Source organism: Bos indicus, chromosome 22 (genome assembly GCF_029378745.1).
Source record: "Bos indicus isolate NIAB-ARS_2022 breed Sahiwal x Tharparkar chromosome 22, NIAB-ARS_B.indTharparkar_mat_pri_1.0, whole genome shotgun sequence".
Classification (NCBI taxonomy): Eukaryota; Metazoa; Chordata; class Mammalia; order Artiodactyla; family Bovidae; genus Bos; species Bos indicus.
This window is the reverse complement of record NC_091781.1, coordinates 42851190-42875895: the sequence shown is the minus strand read 5'-3', so window position 1 is coordinate 42875895 and position 24706 is coordinate 42851190. Positions and strand designations below refer to the sequence as shown.

General features: G+C 43.0%; 1 protein-coding gene across 14 annotated transcripts in view; it reads left to right on the top strand.

The window, feature by feature from the left end:
• Nucleotides 1-24706, top strand: part of PXK (PX domain containing serine/threonine kinase like) — an 81634-nt gene that overhangs the window by 20107 nt on the left and 36821 nt on the right. For all 14 annotated transcript variants that reach the window (XM_019984794.2, XM_070776429.1, XM_019984791.2 and 11 more), the window contains exons 2-4: nucleotides 7381-7431; nucleotides 9442-9489; nucleotides 16092-16278. In XM_019984794.2, coding sequence (XP_019840353.2) covers nucleotides 7381-7431; nucleotides 9442-9489; nucleotides 16092-16278 — 286 coding nt within the window. The remainder of the gene's footprint in view (nucleotides 1-7380; nucleotides 7432-9441; nucleotides 9490-16091; nucleotides 16279-24706) is intronic.

Genomic DNA, 24706 nt, shown 5'->3' with positions numbered 1-24706 from the left:
TATGGCAGAAAGTGAAGAGGAACTCAAAAGCCTCTTGATGAAAGTGAAAGAGGAGAGTGAAAAAGTGGGCTTAAAGCTCAGCATTCAGAAAACTAAGATCATGGCATCCGGTCCCATCAGTTCATGGCAAGTAGATGGGGAAACAGTGGAAACAGTGTCAGACTTTATTTTGGGGGGCTCCAAAATCACTGCAAATGGTGATTGCAGCCATGAAATTAAAAGACGCTTACTCCTTGGAAAGTTAGGACCAACCTAGACAGCATATTAAAAAGCAGAGACATTACTTTGCCAACAAAGCTTCGTCTAGTCAAGGCTATGGTTTTTAGGTGGTCATGTATGGATATGAGAGTTGGACTATAAAGAAAGCTGAGTGCCGAAGAACTGATGCTTTTGAACTGTGGTGTTGGAGAAGACTCTTGAGAGTCCCTTGTACTGCAAGGAGATCCAACCAGTCCATCCTAAAGGAGATCAGTCCTGGGTGTTCATTGGAAAGACTGATGTTGAAGCTGAAACTCCAATACTTTGGCTACCTGATGTAAACAGCTGACTCATTTGAAAAGACCCTGATGCTGGGAAAGATTGAGGGCAGGAAGAGAAGGGGACGACAGAGGATGAGATGGTTGGATGGTATCACTGACTCGATAGACATGGGTTTGGGTGGACTCTGGGAGTTGGTGATGGACAGGGAGGCCTGGCATGCTGCGGTTCATGGGGTTGCAAAGAATCAGACACGACTGAGCAGCTGAACTGACTGAAGTGAATGCCTGTGCTTTGGCCCAAACAAGTTAAATCAGAATCTCTGGGAGGTAGGGTCAAAGCATGGGTATCTTTTTTTTTTTAAAGTTCTCTGGGTGATTCTAGAATGTAGCAGGGTTGGGACCCTTTGCATAGATGTAGAGAAGTAGGAACACCGACAAGTGGAATACCTCCAAACAGCTTCCTGTTCTCTCTGTGCTCTGAGTCTCAGTGAATATGATTGTTGGGCCTAAGGGGAAGAGAAGAATGCTGTCGATTCAGTGGATTTGAAATTTGGCTTTAAGTTTTGACTTTAGCTTCTTTTACACACTTCTTTCAAAGTGGTCTGTGTTTGTAGCCTCACTAAAGTAATTTGGGGCCAAAGTAAGTTTTCCTCCCTAGTTTTTCCTGAAATCTCATCACACCGATGCAACTTTGAATAGCAGCTACAGTGCAGTAAAATCTTGAGTATCTTTTCGGAAACTCAGGAAATACAAAATGTCAGTCAGAATGCTTATTGGGGAAATGCCTACACTGAGGGCATTGATCAACTCTTGTGGAAATGACAGCTTCTACCCCTGCCCCTTCAGAGTGAGTCCATCTGAGTTCCCTAGACTGGTGAGGACCCCCATCATTCAGGACTGCAAAAGAGCCAGGCTCAGGGCATCCCCAGGGCCCTGGGGGTTGCCAGCCATGCGTGGTAGGTTGGAAAGTCCAAGGAATCGATGTGGGTTCCAGCTCCCAATCAGCTGCTTCCTGGCTGTGCAACCCTGGACAGCTCACTTAATTTTGCCCATCCTGTTTTATCAGAGCTCTTGCCACAAGATCAGTGCTTATCTGTGGCAATTCCATCTTCTGTCCCCTGGCTTAAGTCAGAAGTCATGTGGTCCCAGTGCCTTTCCAGATTGAAAAACTTCAGCCCCCACCACACTGACTTGCTGCGATGCCCACATGCTAGGGCTCTCTGCAGGGCAGCCGCCCCACCCCCGGCCAAGTAAAGGGATGTGGTGTCCTGAAGAGGAGCAGGAAGGAGGTCCTTTGGGGAAGTGGCCGCAGATGGCAGCCCGGGCAGCCGGCATAGATCTCTGATGCAGAGCCGCCCTGTGGGGCCCTTAGCTCTCCCTTCTGTGCCAGTGCTCTGTCATCTCTTATAGAGCCTGCAGGTTCTGTTCCACATCAGAGAGGGTGGCAGAGATGGAGGTGATACACTGAGAGATTCTGGGCTGCTAACTGTGGCTCTGGAGGTGGAAGCCTGCCTTCAAATGTTGGGTTTCTGCTGGTCTCCAGGGCTCTCTTCTCTCGGTTTTCATCAGAGCTTCAGCCTGGTAGCAGCAATAGAACAGCTGTGTTCTGTTTGCTCTACAAATCAGGGATTTGAGGTGAAGGTATTTCCTTTTAGTAAGGCTTGGTGGTGACATTCAGGCACTCTGAAAAAAAAATTTTTTTTTTTTAATATTTAGGGGTGAACTTGCTCCTTTCCAGTGGAATGAACATATTTCTGAGCAAAATCACCCTACAATATTCCACTGTCTTTCTATATCTGTAACCACACGGCAGATGGGACCTGAGGGCAACACTGGGGCCTTAAGGTGTCTTCATGTGTCTTTACAGGGGAAGCACGGTGAGGTTTCTGAGGCCACCAGTGATTAAGTGAGCCCTCTGGTGGGTGTGCACGTATCACCCACGGTGTTGGTGTGGAGCAGGCTGCGGGAGAGGACAGGTGATGACAGGTGATGACTCTTCCACCCGCTGCGTCCCCAGCCTTCATGGACTGGACTGACCTGTTTCACTCGATGACTCTGGACCTGGGGTTCTCTGTCAGCACTGTCGACGTGTAGGGCCAGGGTGTCTTTTGTTGTGAGGCTGTCCCGTGTGCCTTGTACATGTTTAGCAGCATCTCTGGCCTCTAGCTTTCAGGTTCCCATAGCATTTCTTCATCCTGTGACAACCAGACATGTCTCCAGGCATTGCCAGATCTCTGGGGCAGATCCACCTTCTTTGGGAAAAAACACTGATGTCAACATAAAGAGTGTCTTGGCAGAAACATTAGTTAGGATGTCCTTTGGGGACATCCCAGTCTGACTATTTGTGACCCCATGGACTATATGGTCCATGGATTTCTCCAGGCCAGAGTCCTGGTGTGAGTAGCCATTCCCCTCTCCAGGGGGTCTTCCCAATCCAGGGATCGAACCCAGGTCTCCTGCATTGCAGGCAGATTCTTTACCAGCTGAGCCACCAGGGAAGCCCAAGAATACTGGAGTGGGTAGCCTATCTCTTCTCTAGGGGATCTTCCTGATCCAGAAATCGAACTGGGGTCTCCTGCGTTACAGGTGGATTTTTTTTACCAACTGAGCTACCAGGGAGACCCCTCTGACCTCAGGATCCCAGCCCCATCTTGTAGTTATTGACTTTCCTTTTGCTAAATGCTTCCCTCAACATTATTGCATGCCATTTTATAGCCAAATTACAAAACAAAACCCCCCTAAACTGTATATCTACAGAAGGAAGATTGGAGTCAAACTGTGGGAGTTATACCCCTAGCATGAACAAAAGTGCAGGAATTGGGACGTGATAACTGTTTAATTGATGTTTATCATTTGCAGCAACATCTTTGTACAACACAGGTCTAAAGTTTAAACTCAAAGTATATCAAGCAGGACAGCAGTGTTTGTTTTGCATCTACCAAGTGCTCAGCGTTGAACTGCACTTTATTTATTTACTTTTGACTGTGCTGGGTCTTTGCTGCTGCAGGGCTTTGCTCTAGTTGTGGAGAGTGGGCTGCTCTGTGGTCGCGATGCACGGGCTTGTCATTGCAGAGTATTGCTCTTGTGGCAGAGCATGGGCTCTGGGGCGGGAACCAGTAGTCGAGGCACGTGGGCTCAGCAGTTGCGGCTCCTGGGCTCCAGCACGCAGGCTGAACACTTGTGGTGCGTGGGCTTAGTTGTTCTGTAGCATGTGGAACCTTCCCCGATCAGGGATAGAACCTGTGTCTCCTGCATTGGCAGGCGAATTTTTTACCACTGAGCCACCAGGGAAGCCCTTGAACCAGAATTTTGAAAGTTAGTATTATTCCTCTGACAGATCATAGTGAAGCAATGGATGCTTGAAGTGATTTTTGAGAAATAACAATTCCCCCCAATTTGAACATCAAAACTTGTTTGTGTGTAGTTGTTTGGAAGTACTCAATTATATGTGCTGATTTTAGCTTTACTATAAGACTATAAAAGCCCAGACAATCTGCCAGTAAGAGAACCCTGAGAAAAAAGAAAATGTCAGAGCTAACAGACTGATCTCCAAATACAAGAAAGCCAGGTATTTTTAGCATTTTATCTTTATGTATTCAGAAATAATTGCATTGGCATATTGCTTAAGGGATTTGCCGTACTACACAAGCCAGTTTTGAAATATTCATATTATAACCTGACATGAAACCAGCTAAGCAGGATGCCAGCCACGTAGTTGATTCACTCGTAATTGAGTGGATATTGTTGAATGTATCATTCTTAACATAGTCGAGAGTAGGCAGAAATTTCTGCTTATGTGAACTTTATCAACCTTTGCAAACTAAACAGAGTGGAAATGAATGATAGTGTAATAAGATCTATTTTAAAATTCAGCTGCCAAGTTAACAATGCTTATTTGGCTTTATTTTCTCCATAACCTATTTAATTCAGAATTAATTCAGTAGAAAGGATTTGTTGAATTCTGTGTTGATTAAGCATTTGTTGAGTAGTTACTGTGAGTAATACCTGAATCATTACCATCCCAAAATGTTAAAACAATTCTGAGCATTTGAGGAAAAAAACGTTTCTGTTTTTTTCTGTGCTTCATCCCTGTGTGTGTAAGCAGAAGGCTGAGCAAGGTCTCTTGTTTCCTGCTTATTTGATTACCTGGGGAAGCTCTGAAAACTTCTGATTCCTAATTTCTATCTTGTAGATTCTGATTTACCAAGTCTTGGGAATGGTATTTTTAACTCTCTCGCTTCTCCTGGCTCCCCAGGATCAGGCAGCTTCCAATGATGAGGCAGCTCGGGAGGAGGGGGAGGTGTCACTGAATTTGGTTTCTTTGGAAAATGCTATAACTGCATACCTATTACTACCTTTTTACCTATTTTCTTAACCATAGCCTTTTCTAACCGAAAAGCTTATATGCAAACTTTGAGCAGGAAAAATCATTGATCTTAGTCCTCTGACTCTACTAAACTAATTTTGAATGCTAAGGTTAATTTTTAAATTTGAGATAATTGCAGATTCACATACAGTTGTAAGAAACATTGAAGAGATCCCATATCTCTGTTATCCAGTTTCTGTCATTGGTAGTGTCTTGCTAAACTTGATATGCTATCACAACCAAAATATTCACATTGACCAGTCAAGATACAGCACCTTTCCGTCGGCCCAGACATGCTCATGTCTTAGTCCATTCAGACTGCTCTAACAAAATACCAAAAACTGAGTGGCCTATCCACAATGGATTTGTTTCTCACAGTTCAGGAGGCTGAAAGTCCAAGACTGAGGTGTGAGCATGGCTGCCTTCTGATGGTCCTCTTCCTGGTTCAGAGCTAGCACCTTCTCAAATGATCCCATGTGGCGGAAAGAGTGAGGGACCCCTCTGGAGCCTGTCTTGTAAGGGTGCTGATCCCATTCTTGAGGGCTTTGCTCTCATGACCTAAGTAACTCCCAAAGGTCCTCCCACTTTCTAATACCATCATTTTTGGGAGTTAGTATTTCAGTATGTGAACCTTGTGGGGACTGAGACATTCAAACCATAGCATATCACCTTGCCCTTCTGTAGTCACACCTGATTCCCTTCCACACACACCCTGCTACCCCAGCTGTAACTGTTGACAACCAACAGACTGTTCTCCATATCTGTGATTCTGTCATTTCATAAATATTGTATAAATGGAGACATGTAGTTTATAATCTTTGGGGATTGTCTTTTTCACTCTGTGTAATCCTCCAGAGGGGCTTCCCTGGTGGCTCCGATGGTAAAGAATTTGCCTGCAATGGGGGAGACCTGAGTTTGATCCCTGGCTTGGGAAGATCCCCTGGAGGAGGGCATGGTAACCTATTCCAGTATGCTTGCCTGTATAATCCACATGGACAGAGGAGTCTGGTGGGCTACAGTCCATGGGGTCGAAAAGAGTCTGACATGACTGAGCGACTAAGCACTCACACACAGGATCCTCCAGAGATTCATCTAGTTTGTTGCATGTATCAATAGTTTATTCATTTTCATTGCTGAGTAGTATTCCCTGGTATGGAAGTAGCAAAGTTTAAACATACACCTGTTGAAAGACATCTGGCTTTTCTACTTTGGGGGTATTACCAATAAAATAGCTGTGAACATTCATGTAAAAGTTACTGTATAGACATAAGTTTTTGTTTCTCTGGAATGAATGTCCAGGGGTGTAGTTGCTGGGTCATAATAATGGCTGCATGTTTTAATTAAAAAAAAAAAAAAGTTGCCAAACCATATTATAGAGTTTCAGTGCCATTTAAAATTCCCACCATTAATTTATGTGATCCAGTTTCCCTATTTGGCTGTTTCCCTAGCCAACATTTGGTGTTATCATTATTTTTTTGTTTGAGCTATTCTGATGGAAATACAGTGATATCTCATTGTAGTCTTACTTTGCATTTGATTGATGACTGGTAATGTTGAATATCTTTTTCTGTGCTTATTTGCCTTCTGTATGTCCTCTTGAAAGGAATGTGTATTCTGCTGTTGTCGAATGGCGTGTTCTATAAATGCTGATTATATTTGTTGGTTGATGATGACATGAAGTTCATATTTTATGACAGGACAAGAAAAAAATGAGATGTAAAATTTTTTTTGCCCATTTGGGCCTCCCAGAGCACTCCCCTATAGTATGTATTCTGCTTCTGCATTAACTAGACCTGTTTAGGAAACAACATTCCTTCTTCTTCTAGTAAGAAGTCACCATAATCACGACTTGCTTTGTGTGACTTGTTTCTTACCTGCAGATCTGGGTTGTGTAAACAGTTGATATGTCATTTGGTGAATAACTGTTTGTCCGTAAAACTTGTGGAACTGTGCCTTGACCTCTAACAGGCCCAACAGTCCTCAAGAGTTTTCTGAAAGAATGTCTCCTGGGTTATAGTCCCCAGGTCTTCAATAAAAATGTTCATTGTTTGCTTAGGTCAACTGTTGATTAATTTTTCATCAGCAGTGGTTTTGTTGAATTCTTCTCTACCCTTATGGGTTTCTGTTGTTCTATCAGTTGCTGCGCAAGGGGTGTTGAAATCTCCGACTCTAATGGTGTATTCGTCTGTTTCTTCTTGCAGTCCTTGTCAGTTTTTGTTTCACGTGTTTTACAGCTCTGGTGTTTGAATGTGCATACACATTCAAGATTGCTGTGTCTTGGGGACTTCCCTGGTGGTCCAGTGGTTAAGACTCCATGCTTTTAATGCAGGGGGCACGGGTTCATCCCTGGCTGGGGAACTGGGATCCCACATGCCACAAGACTGCTGTGTCCTGCTATGACATTACCCTTTTATCTTTATGCCCCTCTCTGTCTCTAGTCATCTTTTCTGAAGTTTACTCTGATGCTTTCATATCATATTTTTGATCCCCTAATTTGGGTTTTATAATAGAGACATTTTTGTCCTTCTTTTTTAGGAATATATCATTCGGGTACAAAGAGGAATTTCCGTAGAAAATAGCTGGCAGGTAAGTTGTTTTTTTTTTTTTTTTTGGTCATAGGAAAAATATTTAAACAAAATTCTGGCCTGGAATCATCTAAAAATCTGCAAAAACTAAAACACACAAAAATATACATCATATTTCTTTTATAAACTTTAGATCTAAGACATCTCTTACAAAAGGCTTTTCTGTTCTCAGTTGTTTGGTTTAATTCATGTAAGATGTTACCACAGAGAGTAGGAATGTGTTCCCCAGTTGGACACAGAGTAAGCAGAGTAGGCAACTGACTTGTTTTGTTCCTCGTGTTGAATAATTCAGGCCTCCTCCCCTGAAGCCATGGTGTGGGTAGGGCAGGTTAGTAGTCAGTCCACCAGTTTGAAAGATGAGATAGTGCCCTAGTCATTGTGCAGTTCGGATGCTGCATTTCATGGACTCTTAAATCTAGTCATAGGCAGTTTCTAGTGCTAGGTCCCTCACTGACCACAGGTGATGTCTGTTCACAGCTCCAAGGCCTGCTTTCCTGATGGACTGCCTCAGAGAAAGAGAACTTGCTATATAGATCTAGAGGTCCTTTCCAACCCAGTTGACTTGTAGAGAGTGGCTGAATTCTATACAGGAGCCATTTCTTTCCTGTTGTAGTAATTATAATGACCTTTGTATTCCGTTTTCCAAAAATCTTACCTTGTCCTTCACAGCCCGGCTTGAACCTTACCTCTCACCTTAAGAAGTCTTTGACCTCAAAGGCCGGTACTTAGTCTTGTATTGGCCTGAAAATTCTAACTACTTTTAGTTGGAATAATTATAACATCACAGACTTGATGGACATGAGGTTGAACAAGCTCCTGGAGTTGGTGATGGACAGGGAAACCTGGTGTGTTGCAGTCCATGGGGTCGCAAAGAGTCAGACACAATTGAGCGACTGAAGTGAACTGAGCATTTATTGTTAGGCACTGGCTCAAGCACGTTAATTCACTTAGCCCGTTAAAGCCAGTTCTGTGCCATCACATTAGCCCCATTTTGCATTCAAAAGGCAAGTAACTAGTCCAAGATCACACTGAAGTTTATGATGGAACAGGGTTAGAATTCAAGTATTCTCTGTGCCACCTTTTGCTCCCTTGCACTTATTAGGTATGACCCCATGTTTAACTTTTTGATATATATGTATGCCAAGCAGGCCCAAGGACAGTGTCCTATGAGAAAAATCAACCTTATATGTAGTCTTGTAAATCCAGTGCTTTAGAGGCCTGGGGAATACTTAATAAAAATGTAGATACTTAACCTCCTGAATTTGTTTCCCTTTGGGTGGGTGGGGTCCTCGATGATCTCCAAGTAATTCTTCTGCACACTAATATTTGAAAATCATCAGTAAACATTAGAAAAGCTATTTGAAAGCCAAATAGCTTCCTTCCCCTCTGACTGAAGAGCTAGTGTAATTTGCGGTGGCATAATCAGTGGCATCAACATAACTAAGAGAAAATGTGTGGACAGTGGGTGTGGACCGTTAGCCAGGAGGGGAACTAGTGAAGGGTGGTGCCAGCAGGTGCATCCAGTCTCTAAACTGGTGTGGTCTCAAAGAGGGCAGTTTTATTCAGGGCAAAGATGGAATAGCTTCACAACTGTCTACATCCATTTACTTTGTTTTCATGTTCAGTTAAACTTCTTTTTTTTTTTGGTAAATTATTAACTCATCTTTCTAGTTAACTAGGTGCCTAGGTAATTGAAAAAAAAAAAAAATTAAAGGGCTATTCACCTCAAAACATCATCCTTCTCTCTTACCTGTTGGCATCTTGCGAGTTTGGCTGTCTTTAACCAGTTTCCCACAGCCCAGCCAACTCTGGGACACTGCTCGGTCTGTTTTCTGGGGCTGCCAAGTGAAACAAGTTAGGCTCCAGGTATAAGCCCTGCTACCCTTAATGCAAGTGCCTTGACTCCCTTGATGCAAGTGCCTTGACTCTAGAATGCCAATAAGTATTAAATAAGGAAATGAAAATTGATGGTTTGTGCTGAATCAAAACACCACTGTTTTCTTTCTTACAGATTGTTAGGAGATACAGTGACTTTGATTTGCTGAACAACAGCTTGCAGGTAATTATTCTAAAACACCAATGACACACATTTATTGCTTGGGGTATCTTAGAAATGGGTTGGAAATGGCAACGTCAGGAACAAGAAGTTATTAGATTTCCCTAGCAAAGGAGATAAGCTCATACTTCAGACAGATGATGTGTGACTCTAAAAATAAACTTGGGGAATAAATGTCATTTATAATAGTCACCGTACAGCCGGCTACCTTTGTGCCAGACTGCGTCCTTAACTGCAATCATGGGATGCTGTGTGTTATCTCCTTTTTACAGGTTAGAAATGCCTAGATGGATAATAGAATTGTTCACTGAGAGCGGGGACTCTCAGACTCTCTTAAACTCGGCCACATAGTCAGCAGTACAGATCAGCACTCAGCAGTAACTAGAGAGGCAGCCTTTTTTAGCATTAACTTTTTTCCCTTAAGTATGTAGTTCTAGATCTTTTTGGTTAAATGTTTGTAACTTGGTGGCCATAATGGAAAGAGGGGTGAGCTGGAAACACATCTGGCACTGCTAGTGTCACAGGGTCCTAGAGAAGTGTGGCCCCGGGGCAGTGCTGGCAGCACTACCACACCCTCACCTGGCAGACGGGTCTTCAAGCGCCAGGATTATTGAAGCCCACTGGGGCTTCCCTGGTGGCTAAGGCCGTGATTCAAGAAAGATCTGCCTGTAATGCAGGAGACCTGGGTTCCATGCCTGGGTCGGGAAGTTCCCCTGGAGAAGGAAGTGGCAACTCACTCCAGTATTCTTGCCTGGAGAATTCCATCGACAGAGGAGCCTGGTGGGCCACAGTCCATGGGGTCGCAAAGAGTCAGACAGGACTGAGGGACTAACAGTTCCACTGTCACTTTCATCGGGCCTTTATTGTATCTCAACTTTGAATGGTGGCATAAACCCTTGAACCGGCTTGCTAGCTCATGACTAGCTCACCCGGGAGGTGCACCGTCTCATCACTGATTCCGAGTGATCTCTGATCCTGTCCACAGAGGGCAGGAGGATGGAGGGCTGGAAGGGAGTGTCATGCTGCCTTTCCATCAAAAGGCCATTTTTTACTGACCAGCCTTTGGAAAAAGAGCATTTGTAGAGTCCAGACTTTCACGTTATTTACAACACTGCTGAATGCCATGTTCTCCATCCAGTAGAACTGGCCTGAGTGTCTGCAGACCTTTATGTCATTGACGTATGGTCTTCTTCACACATGTTGTCTGTCTCCATTTTAATTGTAGTGTGACCAGTTTAAATATTCAGATAGAATATCGGCAGAGGTCAGATTCTCAGAGATGGCTTTAATTGGTTTCACTTGTGGATTTTAAGAGCCTAGTCTTTCCACTCAGACAAAAACTGGGCTTCTGATGACTATTGTAGGTAAGCCACTGACTGACATGCTGTTTATTCCAGCAGTGGATCTTCCCCACAAGGCTCTCCAGACATTTCCATGTGCTCAAAGTGGCATGAACATCTGGGAGCTAATGTTGGGCCTACTATGTGCTTTCACCTTTATGCACAAGTGAACCCTTGCCTGGTTTTAAAAGAAACGGTCGTGATTTTATGCAGTGCTATTCAGCCAGGGCTGAGTAAGAATCCTGAGAGAGATCCTTCTGAAATGGAAACTGCCTGGGCCTAGACCCCACGAATATGGGGTGGGAAGGAAAGTCTTATCTCCTGTTTGTTCTTACTTTGGACATATAAAGTTGAATCTCCATGACTATTCAGTTACAGCCTTATTTAATATAATAGAAATTTATTTTTACATCAGTGTAATGTTCCCTTATAAAATGGGCACTTTCAATGTGCATCTTATTTCAAATGCAAATATCCACATGTATTGATGTTGGCTTGTGTTGGGCAGGATATGGCCAGACAGCACTTCAGTGGGAGGTTTTCCTGGATCCAAGTAAACAGACAGAAGAAAGTACATACAACTTTTTGGCAGCAAAATAATTTCAAAACAACCTCCATAAAACAGACCCAAAAGACTCCAAAACCACAAAATAAAACTGTGACTATGAATTTCAGTTTCTGATTACCCTTCTGACAGATAAATGAGTTCCTGCTGAAGGAAGAGAAATATAATACACATATGCAGGGTTGTTTGAATCCAATAGAAAACATATCTAAGTGAAATAAAGCACTGTGTAAAAGTATACATGCAATATAATAATTACATGAAATGTTTAGGAAAAATGGTTGGGAGGAAGTATGCCAGAATGTTAACAATGGGGACCTCCAGGTGGCAGGATTATGGGTTCTGTTGTTTTTTTTTTCCCCTGGTCCTTTGTACCATTCTGTACTTTCCAGGTTCAGTACAAATAAGCACGGGCAAGTTATATAAGTGGAAAAACAGAAGAAGAGCTGTATTTTCCCAATTTTTTATAGCGAATATATCTTGTGATAACAGTGAAGAGAAACCACTACCTTATTTTAAAGGTACCATCAAATCAATGACCATACAGGGAGATAGAATGAGACACGGGAAAAGACAGCAGCAGGAGCTACAGTGATGAGAACTGTAGGGGACCCTCAGGCTTGAGACGGGGACCCAGCCTCTGCCTGGGCTCTGGTACTTCCTCTCTGTCCTTACTGTCTCCCTATGAAGCTAAGAGGCTGAACCACATGACTTTTCAGGTCTCTTATAGCACACATGTTTTGTGATTTGGTTTCACTGCCCATTTTTCACATGGGAGAGGCTCTACTGAACACTGGAGGGAAATGGGGACAAATTAGGGTCTGATGAGCACTTAGCACTCCTTGGAATACTTGCTGGAATGGAGTTCAAGGCAATTTGCAGATCATTAACGGAAGTGAGACATTAGCTGATTAAGAGGTAGAAGATTTTTTCCTCCAGACAAAAAAGCTAGTTTTCTTGAAACTGATAGAGTTTGCCATGGAGTTTAGAAGTTTTGGCTAGGCTAGCAAGAGTCAGGTTACGGACTCAAGACCCCACTTTGCCTGTCAATACCACTTTGCTTTGTCACTCTGCAGGTGTTGCGAGTAGAGGAACTCTGGGGATTCTCTGCTGGCTTTACTGTTCTCTTTCCTTTATACAGGGAACTCAAGAATGGAATCCAAAGGGCACTTTAAAAAGGGAACAGTTTTTTAAAAAAATGTCATGATGAGGTGCCTTTGCTTGAAGCCGTCCCTGTGGAGGTGTCTAGGAAGTCAGTGGCTGAGGGGCTTCATCATATGTGTGCTAGTATTCTCTCACCCTCCTTTCTAACAAGTCACAGGAGTTCTAAACTTTATATTCTGTGATGGGTAAGCATTTGAGAAATTCTGGGAGAAGCTGAAAGAGAAAGTTAACTTCTCTTGAATGCTAGCCTCCTGTCAAAGGCAAAACTTTAAAATCACACTCAGATTGCAAAGTTTCAACACTTGGATAAAAATTTCTTGTGAGAACCCAAACCAGGGCAGAAAAACACCTGCCATGTGCCTAGCAGACTGACATGGCAGAGACACTCTACTCACAGCTATTGGCGAAGAAGTCTTTGTTTCACCTGCTGATTTGGAAGAGCTGATGAGGTATCTGGGCAGAACAGTACATTTCAGTTCAGTTCAGTCACTCAGTCATGTCTGAATCTTTGTGACCCCATGGACTGCAGCATGCCAGGCTTCCCTGTCCATCACCAACTCCTGGAGCTTGCTCAAACTCATATCCATCGAGTCGGTGTGCCATCCAACTATCTCATTCTCTGTCGTCCCCTTCTCCTCCTGCCTTCAGTCTTTCCCAGCATCAGGGTCTTTTCCAGTGAGTCAGTTCTTCACATCAGGTGGCCAGAGTATTGGAGCTTCAGCTTCAGCATCAATCCTTCCAATGAACACCCAGGACTGATCTCCTTTAGGATGGACTGGTTGGATCTCCTTGCAGTTCAAGGGACTCTCAAGAGTCTTCTCCAACACCACAGTTCAAAAGCATCAGTTCTTTGGCACTCAGCTTTCTTTATAGTCCATAGTCACGTCCATACATGACTACTGGAAAAACCATAGCTTTGACTAGATGGACCTTTGTTGGCAGAGTAATGTCTCTGCTTTTTAATATGCTGTCTAGTTTACCTAAAAAGAAATGATGCTTGACTTAAAAAATAATAATAATTTTTTTTAAGCTTGTAAAAAAGGCCACAAAGTTTGAAACAGATAGCTTGTCTAATTCATTCTGACATCCCCACTGTGAGTGAAAAAAATAGCCCTTTTGGGGTTTAAATCTGATCTTGTCAGATGTGACTTTCCATTCTGAGTAACCTGGGCTTCAGCTGAGTCTGCTCTTGAGTGAGTAACGCAGGCAGATGTGCTGATATTGGCTGATGGTACCCACTCCCAGAGGTAGCTGCTCTAAAGCAGGTAGAGCAAGTCCTTTTAGACATTTTTCGTGTATATGTAACTATATGCCTGGGCTTACACATAAGTGCACACAGACACGCAAATGAGATTATATCCTGCAACTTATTAAAAGAGTTTTTAAAAGAAATAAATCAATTATAACACATTAGCATTGATTCCCTTATATTACGCAGTGCTCCTGAACAAAAATAATAATAAAACAATTGACTTGGATGTGTACCAGAGGAGTGATGTGCTTTCTTCATAACTTTGCTTTTCTATTTAGTTAATAAAGAAACTGCTATTCCATAAAACGTAATTGTATGAGAGAGGAAAACAGCCTGAAATTGAGTGTCTTATCTGGCAGTGAATTTGGCCATGGTTGAAAATTCACTCTAAGTGTGTTCTGACATATTTTCATAAGTATGTTGTAGAAACAGGCAGTTCAGAATTATCAGCCAACCTTTTCATCTTGCCTAATTCAAGTTCAAGGCCTAATTCAAGTTCAAGGTTCAAACTTGCCTAATTGCCAAGTTCAAGATCTTCATTGTTTGAAAAAATGGAGTGAAGCAGGCTCAGTTAGGTTTGCTCACATGGATGATTTAGATGACATGCTTGTCTGAATTCAAGATGCCTTTCTGTTTTAGACCTTTCCCTCGATCCGTACACATGCCACTTGGACCACTCTCAGCACAAGGGTAGACTAGTACCGCTCTTTGAAAGCAGTTTTTTGCTCATTAAATTATGATACCAATCGGATATTTTGTTTTTTACGTTTAAAAAATAGACTTAAAGTTTTAAATGATCTGGAAAATGATAGTAGATTGCACACCTGCATTTCTTTTTCTTTTCTCCCCAAGCCACTCTAAAACAACAGTAAATTTGATCTTGTGTATGTACACACACACACACACCCCTTCAAGGACAAATAGGAGAGGAGAAAATTATAACAAAAACATTAAAAACTAAAAATCCAGTGGATGAGAGCTAACTAATTAAGCAGATATGGGAAGGCAGAATTACGAGATGGCAGTAAGGGTGGATAAACCCACTGGGTCCCAGTTTTCACCACAGAACCTCCAAAAGGTTGACAGCACCAAGTGCTACCTCCAACGTGGGGTGAGGTCAAGCTAAAATCAGGAGTTGAAAGTATGTTTAAACAGTTGGATCCCCACAGCTCCCCATCTGAGCAACTTATGCCTGCTCTTCTCCAGTGGAGAAACTGGGTTTTTTCCCTCTGCAGAGGGTTGAACATTCTTTGGGCTGGAGAATGCAGGCACAGTTGGAAATATTTACATAATAAAGAGGAGACCTGTCCAAATAAAGACATTTTTTATTAACGTGCAAGGTTTCAAACAATTCTCCCTTTCTAGGAAGCTGACAGAGGGTATCTCCACCAAAAGTGAGGGGATTACCTAAGATAAAGGCAGGCATGGATATGGAAATGGGGTTTAGCAGGAGAAAGGACAGAGGCTTCTCTAGCATGGTGGTGAAGGAAGGTCCTGGGATGCCAGTCTTGACGCAGGTCTAGGGACCACCTGTCCTGCGTGGAACAGGTTGCTGGGTTCTGGAAAGTGCTCTTCAAGAAGATGACATTGATTCATCTTTGTATCTCAGTGTGTTGAAGAAAGGCTTAGATGGAGAGTTTGGAGTTGAAGAGAAAACTAGGAAAAAAGAAGTTGACAGAAAGGAGTAGCAAGCATGCTCTTTGGCTCAGTTGTATCATTTACCTAATGTAAGTGTGCATGCTGCACTTATTTAAATGATAGCATCATGATGGTGGAAGAATTAGGTCTAGAATGTGTGTGGATGAGATCAGGTTGTGAAAGAGAACTTAACCCTCATCTCCTATAATGAGAAACTTGCAGATAATGCCTAAAAGTGAAAAATCGAGGCATAACAATGTAAACCGTCACTTCTTCCAAAAGATCAGCTGAAAGAGTTAGATGTGGCCACCTTTGGGGAGTGGGGAATGGATATGTCACCTTTCGGCTGGGGTGGTTGGGGGCGAGCATCATGGGACTGCCAGCAGTAATAAACAAAAGTATTTGACTCTCGGAAAATATGTTCATGTGTAAATTTCATTAAAAAAATTAAGTCTTAAAGTGCTACACTTAGTATTTTATCAGTTCTAAGATGCACAGGTTTTCACATTTTTACAATACAACTGATTAGGATGTATCCTGAAATGTTGTAGACCTAACGAAACCTGTTGGCACAGGGATTCTGCTGTTCGGTCTTATTTGGGGATGACGTGAGTATAATACTTTTCTTTTTTCTTTTTAATTAAAGATTGCAGGCCTAAGTCTACCTCTTCCTCCCAAAAAATTGATTGGTAACATGGATCGTGAATTCATAGCTGAGAGGCAGAAAGGTCTTCAGAACTATCTCAACGTTATCACCACAAATCATATCTTGTCTAACTGTGAGCTGGTTAAGAAGTTTCTAGATCCAAACAACTATTCTGCAAACTACACTGGTAAGTAGAAGGATCTATCAGCTACATTCCTGGGACAAAAGAGGCACTTTTCTTTGCCGGAGATAATATATGTGGGACAAGCTCTCCTTCCAGATGGGGAGATGTGTTCTAGGACATTATTCATCTGCTAATACTTACCTGATTGTAATTTACTGTAGATATCTAAGAAGAACATATTTTTAAACTGGAAGATAATTGCTTTACAATGTTGTGTTAATTTCTGCTGTACCATAAAGTGAATCAGCTTTATGTATACGTATATCCCCTCCCTCCTCAGCTGCTGACCACCACCCCCAACCCACCCTCTAAGTCACCACGGAGCGCTGAGCTGAGCCTGCTGTATTTTATTGCAGTTTCCTACTACCTCTCTGTTTTCCTTATGGTAGTGCATATATGTCAGTCCTAATCTCCCAACTCATCCCACCTTCTCCTTCCCCCACTGTGTCCACATATCCATTCTCTTTGTCTACATCTCTGTTCCTGCCTTGGAAATAGGTTCATCTGTACCATTTTTCTAGACACACTTATATGTGTTAACATACGATATTTTTTTTCTCTTTCTGACTTACTTCACTTGGTATGACAACACTCTATGTCCATCCATGTCTCTATAAAACAAAAATTATTCTAAAATGTTTTTAATGCCTGTTTAGAAAAATACAGAAGGGAACTTGTCTGTGTACAAAGTCTTGTCATTATTATCTTCCCTGACAAAACTGAGAGTAAATAGTCCACAATGATCTGTACAGTAATGTCAGTTTGATTTATATTTGCCTGTTTTTGTGTTTACAATATATATTATGCCTGGCTCTTCTGGGAATTACTTTAAACACAATAGTGATTCAGAAGGGGCCTTTCTGTGTCTTCCCAGTTGCTTGCTGAAACCTGCTGTGAGCAAAGCCTAGGGAGCAGGTGGTTCCTTTCCAAACCTTCCCTGGACAGAGCAGCAGCCAGAGGCCTGAGTGGGAAAGGGTGCCAGTCACACACACGGCCAGCAGCAGTTCTGTAAGCCCATTGTCAGCAGAATGAGTGATTAAATGTTTAATACACTCTGGCATGGTCTTGAACAGGCCAATAGAAGCTGTTGTAAAACCAAACCAGTGACTAGAATTCAGCCAATTTGTTAAAGCTAAACCATGCTGAGAGTCTGAGTGGAACACTGGGTATCATTAATAAGCTGATTTCCTTGCTAAGAGAATAGACTGTTTAGAGACTACATTTTGGGTCCTTAGAACACTCCTTTTGAAGTAATTAGAAGGAGACACTTTTATTCTTGTGTCAGATAGAGGGAAACAGAGGACTACTTATCAGGCACGAAACTTTTCTTTATCTTATTTTTAATTAATTAATTAATTAATGTTGGCCATCCTGGGTCTTCGTTGTTCGGTTGTGATGTGCGGGCTTCTCACTGTGGTAACATGTCTTGTTTCCGGGCACGGGCTCTAGGGCGTGAGGGCCTCAGTCGTTGTAGTACGTGGACTCAGTAATCGCAGCTCCCAGGCTCTGGAGCACAGGCTCAGTAGTTACGGTGCATGGACTTTGTTGCTCCTAGGCCTGTGCAATCTTCCCGGATCAGGGATCGAACCGGTGTCTACTGCGGTCTACCAGGGAAGCCTGAAACTTCTCTGCATAATGGAATCACCTGGGGAGCTTTAAAAAAAATGCCAATGCCCAGACTGCATTCATGCCAGTCAAATCAGAATCTCTGTGGATGGGGTTCATAGTTTGTAAGCCCGCCCTCCCCAGAGATTCTAATATGCAGCTGAGTTTGAACACCACAGTTGGAAATTGCTACTCACTTCATGGGTCCTCTGACCAGCCGCACTGGCACCATCGGGAGTTTGTTAGGGATATAGCATTCATGCCCCACCCCAAACCTAGAATCAGGATGTGGTTTTTAACAAGGTCCCCAGGTTGTGTGCATGCATATTAAAGTTTGAGAAGCCTTGCACGAGAACATGCCTGTCATCTTCTAGTAAAAGTGCCTGCAGGGGTAAGAAAGTGCCTTTATAGAAAGCAACCCACTAAGGGGAAGTTTATTTCAAACTCATATTTGCTGTAAGTTATGAAACTGAACAAGGCTTGCATTTTTACCCCACTTGTTTCTTGGAGCTCATTGGAAAAAAAGCATCACCGGCCTGGGGCTCCCAGGACAACTCGTGTTCTTTCAGAGCAGGTCTCCCTTGGCTTTCATTTCACCTTACTTCACCTTACTTCTCCTCACTTGTTCCAGGACTGTCACACCATGGACTCTGGGTTGACTTTTATCGAGTCCCTTGCAGCTCAGGCCTGTTCACTGGTTTGTTTGTCCACGTCGTTTCCTGACAGTGTCTGCTAGTGTCCTCCTGAGGTCAAGCGTCACGGTGTACTGTACATGTGATGATGCTGTCCATTCTGTACGCTTGACTCTCTGCTCTGCCATCCATGTGCTAGGTGCGGGGCTGGGAGTTGGGGTACAGGTGTGAGGAAAATGTGCTCCTTGTTCTCAGGGAGCTTGTACTAGAAATACCTTGAGTTGCCAGGGGATCAGAGCTAGCAGGGACCTTGAGCAGATGCATCTAGACTAACCCTCTTGTTTTATTTATTTTTTAATGTAAGTTTTTTGTTGTTTTCCTTCCAGTTTTATTGAGATATAATTAACATACAGCACTGGGTATGTTTAGGTGTACAGCATAGTGATTTGACTTACATACATTGTGACATGAGGATCACAGTAAGTTTAGTGACCATCCGTCATCTCATAGAGATGCAGATTAAAGTAGGAGAGAAAAATTGCTTCTGTGTGATAAGAACTCTTAGAGTTTACTCTCTTAGTAACTTTCATGCATAAGGTACAACAGAGTTAGTTACATTTATCGTGCTGTGTATTGCATTCCTAGTACTTATTTATCTTATAGCTGAAGTTTATACCTTTTGGCCACCTTCATTCAATTCCCCATCCTCCTACCTCCAGCCCTACCTCTGGTAACCACAAATCTGATCTCTTTTTCTGTGCGTTTTTGAAGAATAATTGACCTGCACTACTGTGCTAGTTCCTGTTACACAACATTATGATTTGATGTTTCTATACCTGTCAAAATAGTCATCATGATGAGTCTACTTACATATGTCACCATAAAAAGATATTACATAGTTATCAACTGTATCCCTCCATGTTGTTGCAAATGGCAAGCTTTCATTCTTTTTTGTGACTGATTAATATGCCACTGTGATACTTAGGTTGCTTCCACATCTCAGCTTCTGTAAATAATGCCACAGTGAACACGGTGGTGCGTATGTTTTTTTCTAGGTAGTGTTTTCCTTTCCTTCTGGTAAATACCGAGGAGTGAAATTGAATAACCGTGTGGTATTTCTGCTTATAAAGTTTTTGAGGGCTCTCCGTATGGTTTGCTGTAGTGGCTGTTTCAAGTCACCTTCTCATCAGTAATGCACAGGGGTTCTTTTTCTCTGCATCTTCACCAAAACTTGTTATTTATTTGTGGTCTTTTTGATGATAGCCATCCTGATGGGTGTGAGGTGATACTTCACTGTGGTTTTGATTTGCATTTCCCTGATGAGTACTGATGTTGAGCATCTTTTCACGTACCTGTTGGCGATCTGTCTTCTTTGGAAAAATGTCTATTCAAGTATTCTGCCCATTTTTTAATAGTGTTTTTTGTTTTTTGATATTTAGTTGTATGAGTTCTTTGTATATTTTGGATATTAACCACTTGTCAGATACAATGTTTGCAAATCTGTTCTCCGATTCAGTAGGTGGTCTTTTTGTTTTGTTGATGGTTTTCTTTGCTGTGCAAAAGCTTTTAAGTTTGATTAGGTTCCATTGGTTGGTTTTTGCTTCTTGTGTTTCCCAAGGGGACATATCCAAAAAAACATTGGTAAGACCAATGTCAAAGAGTTTGCCACCTGTGTTTTCTTCTAGGAATTTTATGGGTTTAGGTCTTCCATTTATGTCTTTAATCCATTTTTAGTTTATTTTTGTATATGATGTGAGAGAGTAGTCCAGTTTGGTTCTATTGCGTTTAGCTGTCTAATTTTCCGGAATTTATTGAAGAGGTTGTCTTTTCTCCATTGTATATTCTTGCCTCCTTTGTCGTATTGATAGATTAATTGCTGATAGAAGTGTGGGCTCATTTCCGGGCGCTCTATTCCGTTTCTTCACGCTCTGTGTGTGTGCTTGTGCACGTCCTAGTACCATGCTGTTTCGATTATTGTACCTTTGTAGTGTGCTTTGAAATCAGAAGCATGATACTTCCAGCTTTTCTTTTTCAAGATTGTTTTGACTATTCAAGATCTTTTCTGTTTCCATAAAAATTTAGAATTATTTGTTCTAGCTCTGTGAAAAAAGCTAGTGATAGGGATTGCACTGAATCTGTAGATTGCCTTGGGCTGTACAGTCATTTTAGCCATATTAATTCTTCCAGTCCATGAACACAGTATATATTTCCATCTGTTTGTGTCTTCTTCAATTTCTTTCATTAGTGTCTTAGAGTTTTTAGAGTACAGATCTTTTACCTGTTTAGTTGGATTTATTCTTCTTGATATGATTGTAAATGGAATTGTTTTCTTATTTTCATTCTTTCTCATAGTTTCTTATTAGTATACAGAAATGTAACCAGTTTCTGCATATTAATTTTGTATCCTGCAACTGTGCCAAACTCATTGAGTTCCAGGAGAACCCTCTCATTTTATACATGAGCAGTCTCCCAAGAAGGGCCTTACCTAGGGTTGCACATTTGTATGATTGTACAAGTGTCTAGTGTCTGAATGTTTCCCAATTAAAATGCTGCTCAGCCCCTGGAACATTGTCTGATCCCTATATCTCCTCCTCATGTGCCTCTCTACATGCTGCTCTTGTCCTGATCTTTCCCCTCTCTCCCAGGATGCCAGACAATCAGGAATCCAAAGGAGATGAGCATGGGAGTGTGAGAAAACTGTCAGAGACTCCTGCCAGAACCCAAACACTTAAGTAGCTGCCACTATTTAGAGGGCACAGTCCTGATGAAACAATAAGGGTTGGGTGCTGTTTTCAGAGAAGTGCTGATTAATTTCCCCCTTTGCATGAAATTTAGAACTTTGTCTTTTCTCTGTGCTGACTCACCAAGTGTCTCAGGAAAGGGAAACCCAGGCCACCTCCTCCACGTCAGCTTAACTGAGCTGTTCCCCAAAGAGCAGGGCAGTCTTGTCTAGGTTTCCCAAAACTTACAGTGTGGCCCATGGCCCCCAAGGGCACCCTGTGCACCTCCAGCTCCTGGCATTTCCCCTGTAATGTGGATACTGTCTGCACCTCTCCTTAGTTTCTGTGGTCACTGTCCAGCTTCCCTTCAGCAGGATCTGAGTTCTGTGTTCAGGTGTGGCTGAAACCACCGAGGCCACGTTTCCTGCCTGTTGCTCTGACTGAGCCTGTGGGTGTTTCATCAGAGGAGACTCGTTGACGCCACCCATTCCCCAGGGGGTGGGTGACCAGTGAGAGAGTCAGTTCCTAGGCAGGTTGATAGGGAGTCTAGGGGTCCCCAAGGAGAGAGGGCTCTGGAATTCTTAAGGAGGAAGAAAGGACAAACTTTTTTTCTTTCTCCACATTCCTTAGGATTATATAACAATAATGTATCCTGCCTAAGGACAGTCTTTGGATTAAACCTTCTGGCTAATTCTGTTATCTTAAAATGTAAATTATGGGAGTAGGTCTGATGAGGTCTTTACAACCTCCAGATATTCTTTGGATTCATTGGAGAGTATATAACTTCATTGTTAACACTAGCAAGCGGGTACTCTTTCTGCCCCCTTCTGATGCCTATGTCAGAAGCTTTCTCTATCTCCTTTATACTTTAATAAAACTTTATTACACAAAAGCTCTGAGCGATCAAGCCTCGTCTCTGGCCCCGGATTGAATTCTTCTCCTCCGGGGGCCAAGAATCCCGGTGTATTCGCGTGATTCAACAACAACCTTTCACCAGCAGCTCTCAGGACATCAGCAGCTCCTTGCTCTCCTCTCTGGGACCCCAGCCTGGGATTGCTGGTCCTTTTCTTCCTTTCCTTCTGTTTTTGTTGTTGTTCAGTCGTTCAGTTGTGTCCGACTCTTTGTGATCCCATGAACTGCAGTATGCCAGGCTTCCCTGTCCTTCATTATCTCCTGGAGTTTGCTCAGACTCATGTCTATTGAATCCATGATGCCATCCAACCATCTCATCCTCTGTCATCCCCTTCTCCTCCTGCCCTCAGTCTTTCCCAGCATCAGGGTCTTTTCCAGTGAGTCAACTCTTCTCATCAGGTGGCCAAAGTATTGGAGCTCAAGCTTCAGCATCAGTCCTTCTAATGGATATTCAGGATTGATTTAATTTAGGATTGACTGGATTGATCTCCTTGCTGTCCAAGGCACTCTCAAGAGTCTTCTCCAGCACTACGTTTTGAAAGCATCAGTTCTTTGGCTCTCAGCCTTCTTTATGGTCCAACTCTCACATCTGTATGTGACTGCTGGAAAAACCATGGCTTTGACTGTATGAACCTTTGTGGGCAAAGTGGTATCTTTGCTTTTTAATATGCTCTTTGGGTTGGTCATAGCTTTCCTTCCAAGGCGCAATCATCTTTTAACTTCATGGCTGCAGTCACCATCTGCAGTGATTTTGGAGCCCAAGAAAATAAAATCTGTCACTGTTGCCATGTTTTCCCCATGTATTTGTCATGAAGTGATGGGTCTGGATGTCATGATCTTCGTTTTTTGAATGTTGAGTTTTCAGCCAGCTTTTTCATTCTCGTCTTTCACCATTATCAAGAGGCTTTTCAGCTCCTCTTCACTTTCTGCCGTTAGGGTGGTATCATCTGCGGTTGGTATATCTGAGGTTGATACTTCTCCCAGCAATCTTGATTCCACCTTGTGATTCATCCAGCCTGGCATTTCGCATGATGTACTCTGCATAGAAGTTTAATAAACAGTGACAATCTACAGCCTTGATGTACTCCTTTCCCAATTTTGAACCAGTCTGTTGTTCCAGGTCTGGTTCTGACTGTTGCTTCTTGACCTGCGTACAGGTTTCTGAGGAGGCAGATAAGATGATCTGGTATTCTAATCTCTTTTTACTACCAAATTCACTGAAAGGAAATATGGGTCCTTGGTGCTTTGTTGAGGGTTGGTTTGGGGTTGTTCATTTGAATTAAAAAGTCTAATTGAGGGCCAGCTATTGTATAGGGAAATCAGTTGTCTCTTGGCCAGTCAAGCGGGGTTTATGTTGAGAAACACATACACACACATCACTTTATTCATCTTGTTAGCAAAGTATAGCCATCACTGCACTGTAACCATCTTCCCACCTTAAACCACTCTGTAAATAAGCTTTTTAATGTCCATGCAGAAGTCACTTGGACCAGAAATCAAGAGGCCTGCATCCTGGCCCCAGCTTTCTTATTAGCAGCAGCAGCATCTCCACTCTGTAGGCCTCGGGGTCCTGACTGATAACATAAGAGATGGAGGTGGGGAGAGTGGACCACATAGCATCCAAAGCTCTCTTCTAGCTCTAAAATCCCAAGAGTCCTGTGAACAGGTCAGATAGTAGTGGGCTCCAGGATGGAGTGGAAGAGAGAGGGAGGGTTTGGGCAGGAGGGAAGGGTGGGAGGGAAGGTGAGATTATATTCAGAACAAGAGCAAGGTGCTTCAGAAAGGCTGCAGTTTGCTGTAGCATACCAGCTGGTCTGTATTGCCTGCAGTCACTTCACGGGGCTGAGATCCAGGGGGTCAAAGGCTGCACACAGTGGGGGCAGCTGGTACTTTCTGAGCTGAGAAGCCTGAGGTCTGTGGGGAGCATAAGGTAGACTTGAAGGCGTCACTCTGCATTTCCTGTCTGCGGCTTGTTTGTCAGCGTCTAGAGGGCATGAGCAATGGCACCCCACTTCAGTACTCTTGCCTGGAAAATCCCATGGATGGAGGAGTCTGGTAGGCTGCAGTCCATGGGGTCGCTAAGAGTCAGACATGACTGAGCGACTTCACTTTAACTTTTCACTTTCATGCATTGGAGAAGGAAATGGCAACCCACTCCAGTGTTCTTGCCTGGAGAATCCCAGGGACGGGGGAGCCTGGTGGGCTGCCATCCATGGGGTCGCACAGTCGGACACGACTGAAGTGACTTAGCAGCAGCAGCAGAGAGCGTGCAGTTTTCCCCTGGGTCAGTCAGTGCTAATGAAATGGAGGGCAGACGCCTTCCTTTTCATGGATTTCATGTGCTCATGAGTGAGTGTGCACACCCATGCGCATGAATTCAACCCTTGCTACTGTGGTGTAGTCGCTTAGTCATGTCTGACTCTTTGCGACCCCATGGACTGTAGCCCTCCAGGCTCCTCTGTCTATGGGATTTCCCAGGCAAGAATACTAGAGTGGGTTGCCATTTCCTTTCCCAGGGGAATCTTCTCAACCCAGGATCAAACCCACGTCTCCTGGTTGACA